The following is a 22,391-nucleotide window of genomic DNA, read 5'->3' on the forward strand; positions in this document are numbered from 1 at the left end:
ACAATACATGGGAATATATCGCACTGAACAACCACAGACTGTTCCATAGTGATGCACAACATGTGAATGTTGTTTTGAAATTCCTCTCACCCTCTCATACACCATGACCAGTAATTCCCCCAGAGATGCCTAACTTGTGTCTTTTCATTAGTCTGAATGGGTTTATTAATGAGTTCATAACACATGAGTGATACTGGACCAGAGAGAAACTGCATAGCGTGACTGCCTCAGACTACTTCCTGCATTGCTTTGCAAAGAGCCTCATGGCTGTTGGCTGCCCAATCCATTCAGAGGAAGCCACTAGAACAAACGACTCTCGGGGGCAGCAAAGCAGACCGGGCATGACATTTAGAAACATAATCACCTCCCAGTCCCCTATGCAAGGACAAACCACACACACTGTCTGCATACAAACAATGAAGACAAGGTGAGGTGAGGGACTTCTACTGATATCCCCATGCAAGGTCCTTGTTTAATCCACAAGGCTTCTGGACAGGTCTAGAATGAGAGATTAGACAATGAGGAAACTCTTGAGGAAGAAAGACAACATTAGTTTTGCAACAGAGACTATCCCGATTCCCTTTACATACACTACCTGTTTCTTCCTGCCTCTCGACCAAACGCATCCACTCTGTTCTCCCTCACTCTCTCTCGCGCTCTTTGTCTTTCCCACTGGTGGCATCAGAAACTGTTCATGATTATTACCTTGTTCTGTTTCAGAGCCACCAGGCCGCCAGCTGACACCTGAGGGTGGGGAATTCAACTCTTTCATGGCTATGTCACGTTCATTGTCCGGAGAGGACATAATTCCAGTAGCTGAATCCCTGATGTTACACCCGTGAGTCCTGGTCTTGCTATGAACCATTTATTGTCCAATAGAAGAAATAGGATCCTTGTGTTTTTGTGGTCAGTCTACTAACCAAGGAATTGTATTGTTTGTGTATTCCAGAAAAAAGGTACATACACTACTGGTCAAGTTTTAGAACACCTACTCATTCAAAGGTTTTTCTTTATTTTTACTATTCACTACATAGTAGAATAATAGTGAAGGGCCTCCCGGGTGGCGCAGTGGTTAAGGGCGCTGTGCCATCAGAGTCCCTGGGTTCGCGCCCAGGCTCTGTCGTAACCGGCCGCGACCGGGAGGTCCGTGAGGCGACGCACAATTGGCCTAGCGTTGTCCGGGTTAGAGAGGGCTTGGTCAGTAGGGATGTCCTTGTCTCATCGCGCACAGTGCCCGCTAACCAAGGTTACTCAGACACATTGGTGCAGCTGGCTTCCGGCGCGCTGTGTTAAGAAGCAGTACGGCTGGTTGCATGACTTTCAACCTTCGTCTCTCCCGAGCCCGTACGGGAGTTGTAGCGATGAGACAAGATAGTAGCTACTACAACAATTGGATACCACGAAATTGGGGAGAAAAAAATAAATAATAATAAGAATAATAGTGAAGACATCAACACTATGAAATAACACATATGGAATCATGTAGCAACCAATATCTTATATCACTATGAAATAACACATATGGAATCATGTAGCAACCAATATCTTATATTTGAGATTCTTCAAACCCTTTGCCTTGTTGACAGCTTTTAAGAATCTCAAAAATAAAATATATTTTGTTTAACACTTTTTGGTTTACATGATTCCGTGTGTTATTTCATAGTTTTGATGTCTTCACTATTATTCTACTATGTAGTGAATAGTAAAAAAGAAAGAAAACCCTTGAATGAGTCAGTGTTCAGTGTACCTCAGTGTTGAGGTAGTGTATATTTTCCCCTTGTACACTGACTGTCATCTTGACAAAACCATATTTTGATATCAAACTACTTAGAAAGGATGTCACTTATGTTGTTGTTTTACATTTCTCTTCCTAAGAACATGACCATAGATGACCTGCAGGAACGGTCAGTGAAGGCGATTGACTGGGTGGTCAGTGTAGTCAATTAAGTGGTTCTACCTGCTATTGCCTTGTACCAGAGATGACATCAGCACTGGGCAAGATGGATGACCTCTATAACCAGAGAAGTGCAGGTAAGGCAGTTTGTTAGTGGCACTATAGCCCTGCAAAGCTTCACGGTTGTTTCTTCGTTTTTTGTTTTTGTTGGCGACATTTGAAATAAAAACGAAAATGTACGCTCACCACGCTGCACTTCGGTCCACTTCTTTTGATGGCTGTGAAACCAGAAGACAATTTCTGTGACGGTAATGGACCATGCCCTCTTCACATCTGGATTGGAGAGCCAAAGTGAGTTCCTCTCCGCAGAGGAGAAATTGGAGCTGGTCAAGGTGGTCATTGGAATTATCGTTGACTAGCCTGGTTGCCTCTGCCCGGATGAGAACAGCGTCTCTGCAGAGTCCATTGGTTGACAAAGTGATAGTGGCTTGTAACATTATCATGGTACTTAGAAATGATTATACAGCGCAGAAAACAATTATTGAGGAGGAAGAGGAGGGCATGGAGACTACCCCTTGCTGGTATGTTGCCTGAACCACACTTTGGTAAAGGATGCTGCCAGTTAGCTTGAGGTCATGAGAGCTCATCCTCAGGTCACCTCAATCCAGTCCACCATTGGCGAGGCAGTGCTGGGGAGAACCAAGGTACGGGATGCCCATAAAGCCTTCAGTCCTATTTCAGCCCAGTCTGATACATTGGCTGCTGTATGTATCACACACACACACCAACCTGTACTTCTCCTGAGTCGTTAATAATGTGCTGATGACAATATTGAGGTTAGTGACCCATAGCAACACCATTAATCACACAATACACCCATCGTATGATTGTAATAAATATGCTATAGATTATGTCTCAGTCATGTGCACATCCTTTATTTTGTGTTGTGTAAAAAAAGGACAAATTTGATACAGGAAGGATACATACTCCATATTGCTTGCTCCTAAATCACCATGGTGAACAGAGCTGGAGCAGAGGATTTTCATTGTAAAATATGAGCTAATCAACATACAGCACCCATGAGTGACAGGTGAAACAGATCAGTCTCCCTCCCACTCTCCCAGTCCATGACAGACTAATCTTTTCCTGCAGAGCCTATGATTTATCTTCTTCTACCACCATCTAGTGGCTATGTAGTGTATGACGTTTCTAGAGTAGAGCCTGAATTATTAGATCAAATCAACAACAAAAATGTCAGATGTGCCGAATACAACAGGTCTTCCCGTGAAATGCTTTCTTACAAGCCCTTAACCAACAATAGGTTAAGGGCAGTAATAATCTAAGTATTAAAAAATGTATCATGATCAACATAAACGTGTGGCCAACCGGTTAAGACAGGGAACGTGCACAGGACAGTTGGGCCTGAAAGGACATTGTGACGTAAAATGCATCGCTTTATGGAGGGAAATGTCCATATTGTAATCATTTTAGATATTAAGCCAGCTAGTTGAGTAGACTAAGTCGGTATAGGCTACCTTGACCTTGATGTGCAAGACAAGCCATTGCGATGATGATATTTTGCAAGTGTATATACACCATACATAGAAAAGTACGTGGACATTAGTGGTTTCAGCTATTTCAGCCACACCCGTTGCTGACAGGTGTTAAAAGAATCGAGCACACAGCAATACAATCTCCACAGACAGACATTGGCAGTAGAATGGCCTTACTGAAGAGCACAGTGACTTTCAACGTGTCACCGTCATAGGATGCCACCTTTCCAACAAGTCAGTTCATCAAATTTCTGCCCTGCTAGAGATGCCCCTGTATGTGGTGTTATTGTGACGTGGAAACATCTAGAAGCAACAACGGCTCAGCTGCGAAGTGGTAGGGAACACAAGCTCACAGAACGGGACAGCCGAGTGCTGAAGCGAGCAGAGTGTAAAAATGGTCTTTCCTTGGTTGCAACGCTCACTACCGAGTTCCAAACAGCCTCTGGAAGCAACATCAGCATAAGAACTTGTTCGTCAGGAGCTTCATGAAAGGGGTTTCCATGGCCGAGCAGTCGCACACAAACCTAAGATCACAATGCGCAATGCCAAGCGTCAGCTGGAGTGGTGTAAAGCTTGCTGCCATTGGACTCTGGAGCAGTGGAAACGTGTTCTCTGGAGGGAGGAATCACGCTTCACCATCTGGCAGTCCAGCGGGCGATTCTGGGTTTGGCGGATGCTAGACGATTGCTACCTGCCCCAATGCATAGTACCAACTAGAATGTCATTGTGTGCTGTAGCGTTAAGAACCATGAAAAACAGCCCCAGACCATTATTCCTCCTCCACCAAACTTTACAGACGATTCTGTGCTTCCAACTTTTTGGCAACAGTTGTGGAAAGGCAATTTTTCTGTTTTAGCTTGACAATGCCCACGTGCACAAAGCGAGATCCATACAGAAATGGTTTGTCGAGATCAGTGTGGGAAGAACTTGACTGGCCTGCACAGAGCCCTGACCTCAACCCCAACAAATGACTTTGGAATGAATTGGAACGCCGACTGCGAGTCAGGCCTAATCGCCCAACATCAGTGCCTCACTAATGCTCTTATGGCTGAATGGAAGCAAGTCCCCGCAGCAAAGGGGGGGAACAACACTTTAATGCCCATGATTTTGGAATGAGATATAAAATGAGCAGGTGTCCACATACCTCTGATCATGTTGTGAATGAACACAGCTGCCACTTCATTAAAGCCGGTAGATGCAGTTTATCATAGCAAACTAATCTTTATTACAGGCAATAGGTTCACTTATCACTGCATTCTCTACCAGAAACTTGGTTGGCCCTTTTGTGTCACATTGGTCAATACATCGCTATGTTCCAATTTATAATGCCCTTTTACAAAAACTCCCACTGTACCTAACATCATTAGGCCTAATAACCTTAGACATATGAGTTACCCAGTGGCGGCCGTCATTCAGGGCAGGAGGGGCAGAGTCTGTTTTGAGCCCCACCTGTTTAGCAAAAACAAACACTTAAAAAAAAAAAATACTATTATTTTTTTTTTTACAAATGTGTTGCCTGTTTTGCATGTTATTTTGGCACTAATGTGTCACATGTCAATTTGCAAACAATGCAAAAAGATATATTTGAGTTAATTATATAAAGCGGCATACAAACATGGTCTCTTTTTTGCTTTCTTGAGTACGGCAGCTCCCAAATGTAGGTGCTTCAGCCACGCTCAGTGCTTTCTGGGCTGGTGGGGCAGCCAGTGGAAAATCCAGAGCGTAGAGGTTGGTACTGTTCTCTAATTGCACGGTGATTGGCTCAGTGTTCTGTCACTCATGGGGAAACCATGCCACCGCAAAATCTACAGGGGAGAGCTCAAAAATTAAATCCCTTTGGGTGCTGCCATATATTTACATTAGAAGTGCCCATCCAAGAACGCTCAAGGTCATTTGCCACAGATAAAATGAAGTCAAATCACATATCTACCGTAGCTTTGATTGGACTGATGTCAACATCATACTTTCAAAATCTTAGCTAGTAAACTAGACAAGCAGTCATCATCATAAATCAAGTTGACAATCTACTTGCAAATCCTTTTAAATCCTTGTCATATGAAGACAAATTATAAATAAAACATCGGTGCTCATCGGCCATTGGACATAAACATTACACAACAAGTTTGAAATCTCAAATTCAATAAAGGTTTGAAAGGAGTGGCTAACTGCAAGCGTTGCAAAGCAATCACTAGCCTGGTATTCAGTGGAGAGTGTGTGTGGTCCAAGTATGGATTTAATGGTCTCTTTTCCAAGCTTAAAAGGATAAACATTCACATGCAACACCATGGGCCAGAAAAGGTTGAAAACATTGGCCATGCTGTCATTCCAGCATAACTTCTGCCGTGTTCAAAGCAACTGGAAACTGGGAAATCTCAGAGTTCAGTGAGTTCAAGAACTCTCTGACAACAAGCTCCAACTGGGAAGTACGTTTTGAACGGTCATCCAACTGGGAATTCCAAGTCGAGAACTCAGGCCTCTTTCTAGAGCTCAGACCTGAAGATCACTGACGTCATGATTCAACCTTGTTTTTTCAAAGTTCCCAGCTGTTTTGAAAGCACCATAAATCCAGAGAATGACAGATTTTGATGACATTTGCCGACAAGAAGGACCGCCGCGCCACCTTCCTGTTAAAGTGAGTACAGCACAACAAGTTGAGTCCAAAAATGTATTGTATGCTGCTGCATAAATTATGTAATATGCCAGGGAGATATGAATACTGTAGCTAAGAAAGTAATACAGTGTATGCTGTGTAGTAAGCTGTTAGTAGCTCATGTGCCTCATCCCAATAATTTGGTATATTCCCACCTCATAACTTAGCCTACTGTTCTGACTTGGTGGTGCATATGTAGCCTATAGACTGTTTTAGAGAAATGTCATCATCGAATATCGTAAGAGCTTTCATTGTCTGCTTATATGCCCCCTTTATTTACGGTTCTGACTTCGTGTACAGGGAGAATACTGTAAGAACGGCCCATGTTCTGAATTATGTCACTGTACATTCCAAAAGTGCGTAAATATCGAATCTGGTATCAGGATAAATATAACAATGAGTCACCGATTTTATACTTTGTCATTTTTATTAGCTAAGTAATAAATGGCAAATGCAACTTTCGTATACATGGGCTCTCTGTAATACCACGCAGGGCAGAACAGAGAACTGACAGGATGTACGTAAACAGTTGTTCTTATACTGTGATAGACATAGTTTCAACCCGTCTGTTGGCCTATCACAGTAGAGACTGGGCGTGGTTTAAACTTCCCAGCCTATTGCAGGCGCTCAGGCGGGTCCCCGCCTCTTGGCGCTTCTTGGAGTCCTTGTAGATGTATAGATCCTTACTGTTCAGTATTTTTCCATCTCAGTTAAACCTCGTGATGACCACCCCTCCCTATCACAACTTTGAAAGTCACACCATGTGCTCAATATTGTTACATACAAACACAAGGACAAAGCATCTGCTGGGCTGTTATCTACAGTTTTGCAACATGCAAGTCACACCATGTTACTCAGTTCTTGTCACACACAAACAGGCAAGTAGCAAGCAGTTGTTTAATCTCATAATGATGCTCCAGTGCACAAATGCAGACACCTCACACAACCAACATCAGATAATATTTAATCATATATATGCTAATGGCTATAATGTAAAATACAGAATCCAACAGGCCTTAGCTCGCTCATTAAATAAAAAAAATAAAAGGTCCTACTATGAGTATTTCGAATTTACTTTGGATTAGACTCTGTGTGGAGATTCAACAGGTAGGCTATGCAACTATGCAATATAACTATGTGCGACGCAGATGCGACGCAGAACTAGAAATAGCCGTACCGGTAATAAAGCTGTAGGTCGAGTGTGAAATCTTGGACTGAGCTCAAATTCAAATAATATTTTCCAGTGAGGGAGCTTTTCTTGTGGGGTCATTCACGAAATACTGTAGGCTGGCAGAACAAGCATGTGTCAGCACTATGGAGATCAGCGCTATGACTGGGCATTAAAAAAAGAACCTCATCATCAACGCTGCTACCATTGTGCTGAATGGGACCTGATCGATTTGTAAAGCGATCTGAAATGGTCTGTCTACACGTCACTTTAAATTATTTTACGTTTTAGACATGGAACATAACTTCCATTTATTTCTTAGAGTTCTGAAAATATAGAGCTATTTATGTGGATAATAATACGGTTAATAGATTTAATATGTGATTAAAAAGGCATTCATTTCTTTGGTGGGTATGTGGATGAGGGGCGTGGTCTTGATGCGGAGTTGTACGTGACGCAATAATGTCAGACATCAAACGTCATAATGCAACCGATAGAGATCTTATTCATTTGTATTATAATTCCTAATTCTATGAAACAACCTTCATGTAATGCCAGTTGTAGTTGAATTTTGTAGACATAGCAGGCAAAAACTGAATAGCTTTTTCTGTGCTTTGGAAAGGACCAAGGTTGATGCACTTCTGTGTAAGTAAAACAAAATGTAGCGCCCATTCAAACCCCTGCTTTGTGTTTTGTTGATTCCTCTATATCATTTCCCTGGGTTTATTTTACAGGTCTTGTTTGGATAAACTGCTGCAGAAATGGAGGAAAACTGTAAATCTAAGAAATTACAGAGTCCCAAGCTCAAAGTAAGTCTCACTAACTTGTTAATTAACTGTCAAAAGTTGCTTCGTGTGCTGCAATGTATCTTGCCCTGTTGTGGGACAATTACGCTGTTATAAGCACTCGTGTAACTTCATATGGATGGAGTACGCGTGGTGGCAGTTGTAAAAATAAAAGCCAACTCTATAGACAGCAAAATACAGGTTGAGAGACTTGAAAGTTGCTGTTAAATAATGTATTACACACAAGTTAATTGTCCATTGTCACACTGATCCAGGTGGGTAAATGGTCAAATAAAGCATTGTAATCCGGATGAGGTTATACTATTCTAACAGGTGAACCAACAACAAGCCACACTAGATGTCATAATAAAAAATAAAAAGATAACCATATACATACAGGTAACTGCCAAAATCATGCAAACACTTGAGTAAATGAAGGATATAACGTGTATGGAAAGCTGATGTTTCCACACACTTATGGCTCCTGAGTTAATTAAACAATTAACATCCCATCATGCTTGGGGTCATGTATAAAACGCTGGGAAGGCCATTATTTTGGCTACCATGGCTATGCCCCCATAGGATGACAATTCCTCCATCCACAGGGCACGATGGGTCACTAAATGGTTTGATGAGCATGAAAACGATGTAAAGCATATGCCATGGCTGTCTCAGTCACCAGATCTCAACCCAGTTTAACACTTAAGGGAGATTCTGGATCGGCACCTGAGACAGCGTTTTCCACAATCAACAAAACATCCAATGATGGAATTTATTGTGGAAGAATGTTGTCGCATCCCTCCAATAGAGTTACACACATTTGTAGAATCTATGCCAAGGTGCATTGAAGCTGTTGTGGCTCATTGTGGCCCAATGCCCTATAAAGACACTTCACACATGTTAGTGTTTCCTTTATTTTGGCAGATACCTGTATTCACCATAATAAGACAGTTTCCATACAATTCTATACACAATAAGTACTTCTATATTAATTATATATTTATATCCAATCCTCAGTCAACCAAAAACCATTCCCATACATTTGATTTTCTATACACAAAATGGCTCTTACATACCAGACCCATTATTATTACGGCATGAGGCAAAACAATAAACAACGTCATTTCAATAGAGCCAAAAAGAAAATGACATCATAAACATAATACACAAAACTTGAAAAAAGTGAAGTGTCTCTTCGAGTGTGTGCATGTGTTGATCTGCAAGTCACAGGAGGCTGCTGAAGGGAGGACTGCTCATAGTAATGGCTGGAATGCAGTCAATGGAATAGTATCAAACCATGTGTTTGATATGTTCAATACAATTCCATTTATTCCATTCCAGCCATTACTATGAACCAGTCCTCCCCAATGAAGGAGCCCCTGGCCGTCTGTGGTGCAAGCATATGTGTGTTCTTGAGCTGAATGGTTAAGACTGGAACTGGTTTGTCAGGTCAGTAAGTCGTTGTTGTTGGTTAGTCTTAACAGGGTTTTTGTCAGTCAAGTGATTCAAAGTTGTAGTAAGTCGAGTAGTGTTCTTTGGTAACAGAATGGGTTAACTCATCTAGCATTTCCATCTTGTTCCATCTTTCATTGTTCTTCATCCTATCCTAAGTTAGTCCCTTGTTTTACTTTAGGATTTGTTTTGTTCGTTGTGCTGTCCCTTCTGACAGTCACATTTCTTTTTTCTTTACTGTAGAGGTGCCACTGTCTCCACTGTCGGTGTGTGTGTGTTTTGGTGTACTGATTGTCCTGGGGCCAGTTCCCCAAAAGCATCTTAAGGCTAAGTTCATCATTAGAACCATAGGATCCTATGGTTCTAAAATTAATTTGGTCTTAAGATGCTTTTGGGAAACCGGGCCCTGGTTTGTTTCTTGAGTTGAACTGTGTTCAGTCTTTCTTTCAATCCCTTATCCAGCTGTAGAGGTGGGTTCTTGTTGATTTCAGTGTTGTCTGTGTTGAGTGAGGTGAATTTAACTGGAGGATTCAGAAATGTCTCTTCAACCTCCTTGAGGGAGACTGAACCACTACTCCAACCTTTACATTTCAAGAATACCTCTTCTGTAAAACCTTAATCAGTAGGATTGATCACTTCAAGGCTACCTTGTCTCTGCAGCTTGACCACTGATGGTTCTCTGATTTCACTCACACTGTCACTGTTTGCAGCAAACATTGAATTTACAGGTAGAGGCTGTGACTCTGTTTTCTGCATCTTTTCCCTGCACCTTTGAAGTCCCGGGGCGCTGTCAGTGGGAGAGTGCTCTTTGTCCAAGGATATGTCCTTGGTTTCTTCTGCCTCAGTAATGGAGGTCAATACAGCTTGGACGCTGCACTTTGTCTCCACTACGATATGATATATTTTATTACATTTACATTACATTTAAGTCATTTAGCAGACGCTCTTATCCAGAGCGACTTACAAATTGAGGGTAGGTAACATCTCTTATTGTCCAATTACAAGGAAATTCATTTTGTGAAGTCAGCATAAAAATACACAAACACAACACACTTTAGTATGGAAAACTGTAAAGTTAGTACACAAGTCACAAAAATTCTAAGTCTATGCTGCCTACAGCCCAACCGTATTGGGCCTGCATCTGTCCTATGTCCCATTGTTCAGCAGTCTGATGGCTGCCAGAGTGAAACTTGCCCTGTTCCTATTCTTGCTGAACAGTGGGACCTTATCTATTTCCAGAGGGCATCAGCTCAAAACATTGGGCAATATTGTGTGTGGGTCCTCACAAAGGGCCTCAAGCCCCCTGCACTGCAGCCTACAGAGATTGGACCCAAGGTTCACAGTCCAGCCTGAGGATAACCTTGTTAGCCACTGAGAGCCCCCCACACCAGGCTAGGAACCAGAAAGTCATCACACTCTCTGTATGACAGGTGGGTCTCGACCCCGCCCTGTGCAACTGGGTCCTGGACTTCCTGATGGGCCGCCCCCAGGTGGTGAGGGTAGGTAACATCTCCACCCCGCTGATCCTCAACACTGGGTCCCCACAAGGGTGGGTTCTCAGCCCTCTCCTGTACTCCCTGTTCAGCCACGACTGCGTGGCCATGCACGCCTCCAACTCAATCATCAAGTTTGTAAATGACACTACAGTGTTAGGCTTGATTACCAACAGCGACGAGACGGCCCACAGGGAGGATGTGAGGGCACTCTGAGTGTGGTGTCAGGAAAATAACCTCCCACTCAATATCAACAAAACAAAGGAGATGATTGTGGACTTTAGGAAACAGCAGAGGGGGCAGCACCCTATCCACATAGATGGAACAGTAATGGAGAGGGTGGAAAGTTTTAAGTTCCTCGGCGTACACATCACAGACAAACTGAAATGGTCCACTCACACAGACAGTGTGGTGAAGGTGCAACATCAACAGCACCTCTTCAACCTCAGGAGGCTGAAGAAATTTGACCACCTGGTACGGAAACTGCTCGCCCATAACCGTAAGGCTGTCATGTTTGTCATTTATTGTCATGTCTTGTCCCTGTGCTCCCCATGCTATTCGTTTCCCTCTGCTGGTCTTATTTGGTTCTTTCCCTCCTTCTATCCCTCTCTCTCCCCCTCCCTCTCTCACTCTCTCGCTCTCTCTTCTCTCTATCGTTCCGTTCCTGCTCCCAGCTGTTCCTATTCCCCTAATCATCATTTGGTCTTCCCACACCTGTTCCCGATCCTTTCCCCTGATTAGAGTCCCTATTTATTCCTTTGTGTTCCGTTCCTGTCCCGTCGGTTCCTTGTTTTGTATTCACCATGCTGTGATTGTGTTTCGCCCTGTCCTGTCGTGTTTTTTGCCTTCATCAGATGCTGCGTGTGAGCAGGTGTCTCTGTCTACTACGGCCTGCGCCTCCCGAGCGACCTGCAGTCTGTGGCCGCTTCTCTTGTCATTCCCCTCTACAGACTAGAGGATTTCATTCCCTGTTTGGACTTGAATAAACTCTGTTTCTGTTAAGTCGCTTTTGGGTCCTCTATCACCTGCATGACAGAAGGAACCGACCAAGTAATGGACCCAGCGACTTCAGACGCTCGTTACACTGCCGTCGAGATCCAAAAAGCCATGCTCGGCAGACACGAGCAGGAATTGTCTGCTGCCATGCCGTGGAGAACCTGGCCGCTCAGGTTTCCGACCTCTCTGGACAGTTCCAGAGTCTATCACCTGTTACTTCCTGGCCTGCCGAGCCTCCAGAACCTAGGGTTAATAACCCACCTTGCTACTCCGGGCAGCCCACTGAATGCCGCTCCTTTCTCACGCAGTGTGAGATTGTGTTCTGAGAGAGAGCTCGGGTTGCTTACGTCATTTCACTCCTTACTGGCCGGGCTCGAGAATGGGGCACAGCTATCTGGGAGGCAAGGGCTGATTGCTCTAACAAGTTCCAGAACTTTAAAGAGGAGATGATTCGGGTTTTTGACCGTTCAGTTTTTGGTAGGGAGGCTTCTAGGGCCCTGGCTTCCTTATGCCAAGGTGAACGGTCCATAACGGATTATTCTATTGAGTTTCGCACTCTTGCTGCCTCTAGTGAGTGGAACTGCAGGGACTCCACGCAGTGGTTAAGGATGAGATTCTCTCCCGGGAGGTTCCTTCAGATGTGGACTGATTGCTCTCGCCATCCGCATAGAACGACGGGTAGATCTTCACCGGGCTCGTGGAAGAGAGCTCGCATCAACGGTGTTTCCCTGCTCCGCATCGCAACCATCTCCCTCCTCTGGCTTTGAGACTGAGCCCATGCAGCTGGGAGGGATTCGCATCTCGACTAAGGAGAGGGAACGGAGGATCACCAACCGCCTGTGCCTCTATTGGGAGTTGCTGGACATTTTGTTAATTCATGTCCAGTAAGAGGCCAGAGCCCATCAGTAAGCGGAGGGCTAAGCGCTATGGTCTCTTCATCTAGATCTTGACTACTATGTCGGTCCATCTACGCTGGACCGGTTCGGAAAGTGCTAATGCAGTGCCTTGATTGACTCTGGGGCTGAGGGTTGTTTCATGGACGAAGCATGGGTTCGGAAACATAACATTCCTTTCAGACCGTTAGACAAGCCTATCCCATGTTTGCCTTAGATGGTAGTCATCTTCCCAGTATCAGATTTGAGACACTATCTTTAACCCTCACAGTATCTGGTAACCACAGTGAGACTATTTCTTTTTTGATTTTCAGTTCACCGTTTACACCTGTTGTTTTGGGTCATCCCTGGCTAGTATGTCATAATCCTTCTATTAATTGGTCTAGTAATTCTATCCTATCCTGGAACGTTTCTTGTCATGTGAAGTGTTTAATGTCTGCCATCCCTCCCGTTTCTTCTGTCCCTACTTCCCAGGAGGAACCTGGCGATTTGACAGGAGTGCCGGAGGAATATCTGATCTGCACGGTCTTCAGTCGGTCCCGAGCCAACTCCCCTTCCTCCTCACCGGTCATGATTGTAGTATTGATCTCCTTCCGGGGACCACTCTCCTCGAGGTAGACTATACTCTCTGTCGGCTCCCGAACGTAAGGCTCTCGAGGATTATTTGTCTGTGTCTCTTGAGCCGGTACTGTGCCTTCTTCTTCTCCGGCCGGGGCGGGGTTCTTTTTGTTAAGAAGAAGGACGGTACCTGCGCCCCTGCGTGGAGAGGGCTGAATGACATAACAAGAATCGTTATCCGTGTCATCAGCCTTTCGAGATTCTGCAGGGAGCCAGGTGCTTTACTGTTGGACCTTCGTAACGCTTACCATCTCGTGCGCATCAGAGAGGGGGACGAGTGGAAAACGGCGTTAACACTCCGTTAGGGCATTTTGAGTACCGGGTTCTGCCGTCAGCTGTTTTTCAGGCATTAGTTAATGATGTTCTGAGAGACATGCTGAACATTTTTGTTTTTGTCTATCTTGACGATATCCTGATTTTTTCTCCGTCACTCGAGATTCATGTTCAGCACGTTCCCGTTTCTACAGCGCCTTTTAGAGAATTGTCTCTACGTAAAGGCTGAGAAGTGCTCTTTCATGTCTCCTCCGTTACTTTTCTCGGTTCCGTTATTTCATTCAGATGGATTCCGCTGGTCCAAGCAGTGATTGGCTCCAAGGTCACGGTTTGCAGCGCTTTAGGTGCTATCTTCTATTCGTAGCAGACAGCTCTTACTTCTGTCAAGACGTGTTTTAAGTGGTCCGGTTCCGCCTAAGCTTTTGATCTTCTAAAAGAACGCTGGCTCCTATCCTCGTTACTCCTGACGTCACTATATTGTCGAGGTTGTTCAGAGGTAAGCCATTCTATCCCAGTTTGACGATAAGGTTCATCCTTGCGCTTATTTTTCTCATCGCCTTCGCCATCTGAGCGCAACTATGATGTGGGTAACCGTGAACTGCTCGCCATCCGCTTAGCCCTAGGCGAATGGCGACAGTGGTGGAGGGGGGCGACCGTGCACAGACCATAAGAACTTGAGTACATCCGTTCTGCCAAACGACTTAATGCCCGTCAAGTTTGTGATTTCACCGTCCGGGTAGCAAGAACACCAAGCCTGATGCCTTATCCCGTCTGTTTAGTTCTTCTTGGCTCTACTGATCCCGAGGGGATTCTTCCTTATGGGCGTGTTGTCTCAGTCTGGGGAATTGAAAGACAGGTTAAGCCCTTTTCGTTCTGTTTCCACTCTCTGGCTGTTCTTCAGTGGGCTCACTTGCCAAGTTAGCTGGTCATCCCGGTCCAATCTGCGTCTATTCGCCAGCGTTTTTGGTGGCCGACTCAGGAGCGTGACACGCGCCGTTTCTGGCTGCAGATTCATCGCGCAGAAGAAGTCTGGTAATTTTTTTCTGCTTCTGCTCCTGGTCTTGCTGGGTCTCAGTCTGTTCCCTGCCATCGCATCTCTCCTGTTCTTGTTCCTGCCCTTGCTGTGTCTCAGTCTGTCCCTAGTTCTCATTTTTTTTTTTTAGTACCCTAGTTTCCCTTTTATCGTGGGTCCTGAGGAGAGGAGTTTTCTTTCGGGACGTGCTGGACCGTTCACTCATCGATGATTTCCTCCGTTGCCGCCAGCTCCTCGAGTGCGCCAGGAGGCGCTTGAGTGGGGGGTACTGTCATGTTTGTCATTTATTGTCATGTCTTGTCCCTGTGCTCCCCATGCTATTCGTTTCCCTCTGCTGGTCTTATTTGGTTCTTTCCCTCCTTCTATCCCTCTCTCTCCCCCTCCCTCTCTCACTCTCTCGCTCTCTCTTCTCTCTATCGTTCCTTCCTGCTCCCAGCTGTTCCTATTCCCCTAATCATCATTTGGTCTTCCCACACCTGTTCCCGATCCTTTCCCCTGATTAGAGTCCCTATTTATTCCTTTGTGTTCCACCTGTCCCGTCGGTTCCTTGTTTTGTATTCACCATGCTGTGATTGTGTTTCGCCCTGTCCTGTCGTGTTTTTTGCCTTCATCAGATGCTGCGTGTGAGCAGGTGTCTCTGTCTACTACGGCCTGCGCCACCCGGCGACCTGCAGTCTGTGGCCGCTTCTCTTGTCATTCCCCTCTACAGACTAGAGGATTTCTGTTATTCCCTGTTTGGACTTGAATAAACTCTGTTTCTGTTAAGTCGCTTTTGGGTCCTCTATCACCTGCATGACAAAGGCTCTCCAGAGGGTAGTGGGGTCTGCATAACGCATCACCGGGGGCAAATCACCTGCCCTCCAGGACACCTACACCACCCGATGTCACAGGAAGGCCAAAAATATCATCAAGGACAAAAACCACCCGAGCCACTGCCTGTTCACCCCGCTATCATCCAGAAGGCGAGGTCAGTACAGGTGCATCAAAGCAGGGACTGAGAGACTGAAAAACAGCTTCTATCTCAAGGCCTTCAGACTGTTAAACAGCCATCACTAACATTGAGTGGCTGCTGCCAACATACTGACTCAAATCTAGCCACTTTAATAATGGAAATTTGATGTAATAAATGTATCACTAGCCACTTTAAACAATGCCACGTTATATAATTTTTTACATACCCTACATTACTCATCTCATATGTATATAGTGTACTCTATACCATCTACTGAATCTTGCCTATGCCGTTCGGCCATCACTCATTCATATACAGGGTGAATGTCAGGACTGTCACCGGCCCCAGTATGACCAGGTAGTGTCTCCAATGAAACCTGAGCACTGCTCAGTCACCGATGTTTCTTTTGTCTCTGTATCGTCTCCATCCCCTTTCTTGTAGTCTTTACTTTCAATGTGCATCTCTGGGCATGACTTGGTTCCATGATCTTCTAAGCAGAGAAAACAGGAAATGTGGATTTTGGAATATGGTGTGGAAAAGTTTGGTCAGGTTAGCTTGTGAGCTGATGTTTGTGGCATCTTTGTTTCCTTTATATATTTCATGATCCCTTTCCTTGTCTCATTTCCTTGGTTTCTCCAATACCTTGATTTTTGCTGCTCTGGCTGCAATTTTGGTTTCCAATGCCAACTTGTTTTTTTCTAGCTAGCAATTCATCTGGCTCCTTTCCCAGTGCATTTTTTTTCTTTATGTTAGTGGCACATTTGACGAGAGATGCGCGTTCAGCTTCAGCTTGAGGTTTTAGGTGAGAGATAGAAGTAGCCGATGACCTTCTACTGATAAAACTCCTTCCGCTTGACTAAGTAAAGCTAGGCAGATACCACTTGGAATGACCATCATGCTCCTTGTTCTCCTTACACAGTAGTTGATGTATTGATGATGCTTTGTCAGTTTTGCCCTCCTTACAACCCTTTGCATTGCAATCTCTTTGTTACATATTTGCCATTCAGTTTCAATGATGCAATTTCAAAGTTTAAGTTTGCACACAAACAATGTGCATAAAAAAATGTTCCTAACAATTTCCACATTTCAACTTCATGATCAACCTGTCGGCAATCGTGACATGAATTAAAGTTTCATTTCATGCAGAGCTTGTCCATCCCATAGAATTAGGAATTAAAATGGACATGAAAATTGTTGGTCAAGTTGGTCTGGTTTGCTAATATTGTGTAAAATAATTCATTTAAAGAATTTATCTGCACTGTATTTGTTAGCATCAGTCAGTTTTAGAGGGAATATTCCATAAATCTTTCAAATTAACTGCCAATATGCCAACATTCCATATTTTCCACTGGCAAATAGGTAAAAGACAGGAAATGCAACCTCAACCTATTTCCAAGCCAAATCTGAGACATTTATCGCCATTCATTTATACAAATATACCAGTTTTGTAATTATATGACTATTTTAGGTTGACTTTACTTACCATTTCTGACCACATGAGATGGCTGCCATTTCATTCCAAATATACCAGTTTTCCCCATTATTTGACTTTGAGGGTGTATGGCATATGCCACTCTAGTAATTTAATAGATCTCCATGGTCCTTCCATTCATTTCGTGCATGGGACTTCCAACATTCAAATTTCACATGATCCGACAGACTGACAGAAGACACATTCCACAGCACTCCTAGCACAATCCACTCCACAACCAATTCCACCATGTCCACAATTCAAAGTTCCAATATGCAATATTGCACATTCAAAATGAAGCCACAATATTCACTGCATGATTCAACAAAGTTCCAATATGCAACTCATTCAGGATTGCCACTACTTCATGGCAATTCCATAGTTCAGCAATTCGACAATATGCAATGCATCCAAATATTATGCACTAAACCACTTCATGGCAATTTCACAAAGTTCTAAGTATATTCGCATCATTCAATAGGCTATTGCACACGAGGACTATCTTCAATAGGCTATTGCACACGAGGACTATCTTCAATAGGCTATTGCACACGAGGCCTATCTTCAATAGGCTATTGCACACGAGGAGTATCTTGTCATGTTTTGTCTTATTTATCTTGTCATTTTGCTTTTCCTTCTGTTCGTTTTCCCCCTGCTGGTCTTTTTAGGTTCGTTCCCCTTTTTCTCTCTCCCTTCCTCTCTCTCTTCTCTCTATCGTTCCGTTCCTGCTCCCAGCTGTTCCTATTCCCCTAATCAATCATTTAGTCTTCCCACACCTGTTCCTTATCTTTTCCCCTGATTAGAGTCCCTATTTCTTCCCTTGTTTTCCGTTCCTGTCCTGTCGGATCCTTGTCTATTGTTCACCGTGCTGTGTCTATGTATCGCCCTGTCGTGTCGTGTTTCCCTCAGATGCTGCGTGGTGAGCAGGTGTCTGAGTCTGCTACGTTCAAGTGCCTTCCCGAGGCAACCTGCAGTTCTTGATCAAGTCTCCAGTCTGTTCTCGTCATTACGAGTGGAATTATGTCTTATGTTTGTAGAATTACTTTACTGGATTAAAGACTCTGTTTTCGCCAAGTCGCTTTTGGGTCCTCATTCACCTGCATAACAGAAGGATCCGACCAAGAATGGACCCAGCGACTATGGATTCTCTCTACTCTACTCTCGAGTTCCAGGGAGCGATGCTCGGCAGACACGAGCAGGAATTGTCTGCTGCTCGGCATGCCGTTGAAACCCTGGCCGCTCAGGTCTCCGACCTCTCAGGACAGTATCAGAGTCTTCGTCTCGTGTCACCAGCTACTTCCGGTTCTTCCGAGCCTCCGGAACCTAGGGTTAATAACCCACCATGTTATTCTGGGCAGCCCACTGAGTGCCGCTCCTTTCTCACCCAGTGTGATATAGTGTTCTCTCTCCAACCCAACACATACTCAAGAGAGAGCTCGGATTGCCTACGTCATATCACTCCTTACTGGTCGGGCTCGGCAGTGGGGCACAGCTATCTGGGAGGCAAGCGCTGAGTGTACTAACAATTATCTGAACTTTAAAGAGGAGATGATAAGGGTTTTTGATCGCTCAGTTTTTGGGAAAGAAGCTTCCTGGTCCCTGTCTTCCCTATGTCAAGGTAATCGATCCATAACGGATTACTCTATAGAGTTTCGCACTCTTGCTGCCTCCAGTAACTGGAACGAGCAGGCGTTGCTCGCTCGTTTTCTGGAGGGACTCCACGCTAAGGTTAAGGATGAGATTCTCTCTCGGGAGGTTCCATCCAGCGTGGATTCTTTGATTGAACTCGCTATTCGCATTGAACGACGGGTAGATCTTCGTCACCGAGCTCATAGAAGAGAGCTCGCGTTAACTGTGTCTCCCCTCTCTCCGACACTACCGTCTTTCCCCACTGACTCAGGTGTTGAGCCCATGCAGCTGGGGGGTATTCGCATCTCAACTAAGGAGAGGGAACGGAGAATCACCAACTGCCTCTGTCTCTATTGCAGTTCCGCTGGTCATTTTTTCATTTCATGTTCAGTTAAAGGCCAGAGCTCATCAGTAAGCGGAGGGCGACTGATAAGCGCTACTAGACGGTCCTCTCCGTCAAGTACATGTACTACCTTACCGGTCCATCTACGCTGGACCGGATCGGCAGCTTCCTGCAGTGCATTAATAGACTCTGGGGCAGAGGGCTGTTTTATGGACGAAGCCTGGGCGCGGGAACATGACATTCCTCTCAGACAGTTAGGGGAGCCCACGGTCATGTTTGCCTTGGATGGTAGTCCTCTCCCCAGTATATTATATGAAACACTACCTTTAACCCTCACTGTATCTGGTAACCATAGTGAGACCATTTCTTTTTTGATTTTTTGTTCACCTTTTACACCTGTTGTTTTGGGTCATCCCTGGCTAGTGTGTCATAATCCTTCTTTTGATTGGTCTAGTAATTCTATCCTTTCCTGGAATGTTTCTTGTCATGTGAAGTGTTTAATGTCTGCTATTTCTCCTGTTTGTTCTGTCCCCTCTTCTCAGGAGGAACCTGGTGATTTGACAGGAGTGCCGGAGGAGTATCATGGTCTGCGCACGGTCTTCAGTCGGTCCAGAACCAACTCCCTTCCTCCTCACCGGTCGTATGATTGTTGTCCTGTTCTCTTCAAGAAGCGTTTTGCATCCGCTCCTATCCTTGTTGCACCTGACGTCACTAAACCGTTTATTGTTGAGGTTGACGCGTCGGGGGTGGGCGTGGGAGCCATTCTGTCCCAGCGCTCCGATACTGACGATGGGGTCCACCCTTGTGCGTATTTTTCTCATCGCCTGTCACCGTCGGAACGTAACTATGATGTGGCTAACCGCGAACTGCTCGCCATCCGTTTAGCCCTAGGCAAATGGCGACAGTGGTTGGAGGGGGCGACCGTTCCTTTTGTCGTTTGGACTGACCAAAAGAACCTTGAGTACATCCGTTATGCCAAACGACTGAATGCGCGTCATGCTCGTTGGGCGTTGTTTTTCGCTTGTTTCGAGTTCGTTATTTCTTATTGCCCGGGTACTAAGAACACCAAGCCTCATGCTTTATCCCGTCTCTTTAGTTCTTCTGTGGCTTCTACCGATCCCGAGGGGATCCTTCCTGTTGGGCGTGTTGTCGGGTTGACTGTCTGGGGAATTGAGAGACAGGTTAAGCAAGCACTCACGCACACTGCGTCGCCGCGCGCTTGTCCTAGTAACCTTCTTTTCGTTCCTGTTTCTACTCGTCTGGCTGTTCTTCAGTGGGCTCACTCTGCCAAGTTAGCTGGCCATCCCGGCGTTCGGGGTACGCTTGCTTCTATTCGCCAGCGGTTTTGGTGGCCTACTCAGGAGCGTGACACGCGCCGTTTCGTGGCTGCGTGTTCAGACTGCGCGCAGAAGAAGTCTGGTAATTTTTTTTTCTGCTTCTGCTCCTGGTCTTGCTGGGTCTCAGTCTGTTCCCTGCCATCGCATCTCTCCTGTTCTTGTTCCTGCCCTTGCTGTGTCTCAGTCTGTCCCTAGTTGTTACTCTCCTGGCCTGTTTGGTCCTGTTTGCTCTAAAGCTTTCAGTTCTCTACCCGTGTCTCATTTTTTTTTTTGTGTAGTACCCTAGTTTCCCTTTTTTATCGTTTTTTGTTACGGTCCTGAGGAGAGGAGTTGGGTTCTTTCTCGGGACGTGCTGGACCGTTTGTGATCTATGATTTCCTCCGTTGCCGCCAGTGTTCCTCCTCGAGAGCGCCAGGAGGCGCTCGGTGAGTGGGGGGGTACTGTCATGTTTTGTCTTATTTTGTCTTGTCATTTTGCTTTTCCTTCTGTTCGTTTTCCCCCTGCTGGTCTTTTTAGGTTCGTTCCCCTTTTTCTCTCTCCCTTCCTCTCTCTCTTCTCTCTATCGTTCCGTTCCTGCTCCCAGCTGTTCCTATTCCCCTAATCAATCATTTAGTCTTCCCACACCTGTTCCTTATCTTTTCCCCTGATTAGAGTCCCTATTTCTTCCCTTGTTTTCCGTTCCTGTCCTGTCGGATCCTTGTCTATTGTTCACCGTGCTGTGTCTATGTATCACCCTGTCGTGTCGTGTTTCCCTCAGATGCTGCGTGGTGAGCAGGTGTCTGAGTCTGCTACGTTCAAGTGCCTTCCCGAGGCAACCTGCAGTTCTTGATCAAGTCTCCAGTCTGTTCTCGTCATTACGAGTGGAATTATGTCTTATGTTTGTAGAATTACTTTACTGGATTAAAGACTCTGTTTTCGCCAAGTCGCTTTTGGGTCCTCATTCACCTGCATAACATATCTTCAATAGGCTATTGCACACGAGGACTATCTTCAATAGGCTATTGCACACGAGGCCTATCTTCAATAGGCTATTGCACACGAGGACTATCTTCAATAGGCTATTGCACACGAGGACTATCTTCAATAGGCTATTGCACACGAGGCCTATCTTCAACAGGCTATTGCACACGAGGACTATCTTCAATAGGCTATTGCACACGAGGACTATCTTCAATAGGCTATTGCACACGAGGACTATCTTCAATAGGCTATTGCACACGAGGACTATCTTCAATAGGCTATTGCACACGAGGACTATCTTCAATAGGCTATTGCACACGAGGCCTATCTTCAATAGGCTATTGCACACGAGGACTATCTTCAATAGGCTATTGCACACGAGGACTATCTTCACAGCAATTCCCCTTTTCAATATTCCACTGTTTCAAAATGCAATGCGTTAAATAGACTGGGCCTACTTGCCGCAATTTCTCTCACCGTATTCCAAGCACATTGCATTCCAACGTTCCAGTTCTATTTTCATCCAATACAGTCCTAACATTAGCAGGGGAATATTTTTATTCACTTCAATCGAAACAGAGCGTTGCATTGTCCAATTCCATTTGATACAAGACAGTTTTCTACTAATGCAGTGGCGGTTCCAAAAATGTAAAAAGCCACTTCTATAGACGCCAAAAATACATGTTGGTTGCATACGTGTTTCCATTGAGAGACGTGAGAGTAGGTCTAAATTATATTTATTACTCACAAATTAATTGTCCATCATTTGTCACACAGATTTCAGGTTGGTAACTGGTCAAAAAAAACTTTGCAATCCAGATTCAGGTTCGACAGGTTCCAAGTGATATGAGTGGCGAAAAAGTAAAATCCCAAAAGGTTCAAAATAAAATG

General features: G+C 44.8%; 1 protein-coding gene across 1 annotated transcript in view; it reads left to right on the forward strand.

Annotated features, from left to right (window-relative positions):
* Positions 1 to 2,529: 2,529 nt before the first annotated feature.
* The window catches only part of LOC124004928, a 30,261-nt gene continuing 10,399 nt past the window's right edge, over positions 2,530 to 22,391 (forward strand). Inside the window, exon 1 of the mRNA XM_046313738.1 lies at positions 2,530 to 2,598. Coding sequence (XP_046169694.1) covers positions 2,530 to 2,598 — 69 coding nt within the window. The remainder of the gene's footprint in view (positions 2,599 to 22,391) is intronic.

This window comes from Oncorhynchus gorbuscha, linkage group LG19 (genome assembly GCF_021184085.1).
Source record: "Oncorhynchus gorbuscha isolate QuinsamMale2020 ecotype Even-year linkage group LG19, OgorEven_v1.0, whole genome shotgun sequence".
Lineage (NCBI taxonomy): Eukaryota > Metazoa > Chordata > Actinopteri > Salmoniformes > Salmonidae > Oncorhynchus > Oncorhynchus gorbuscha.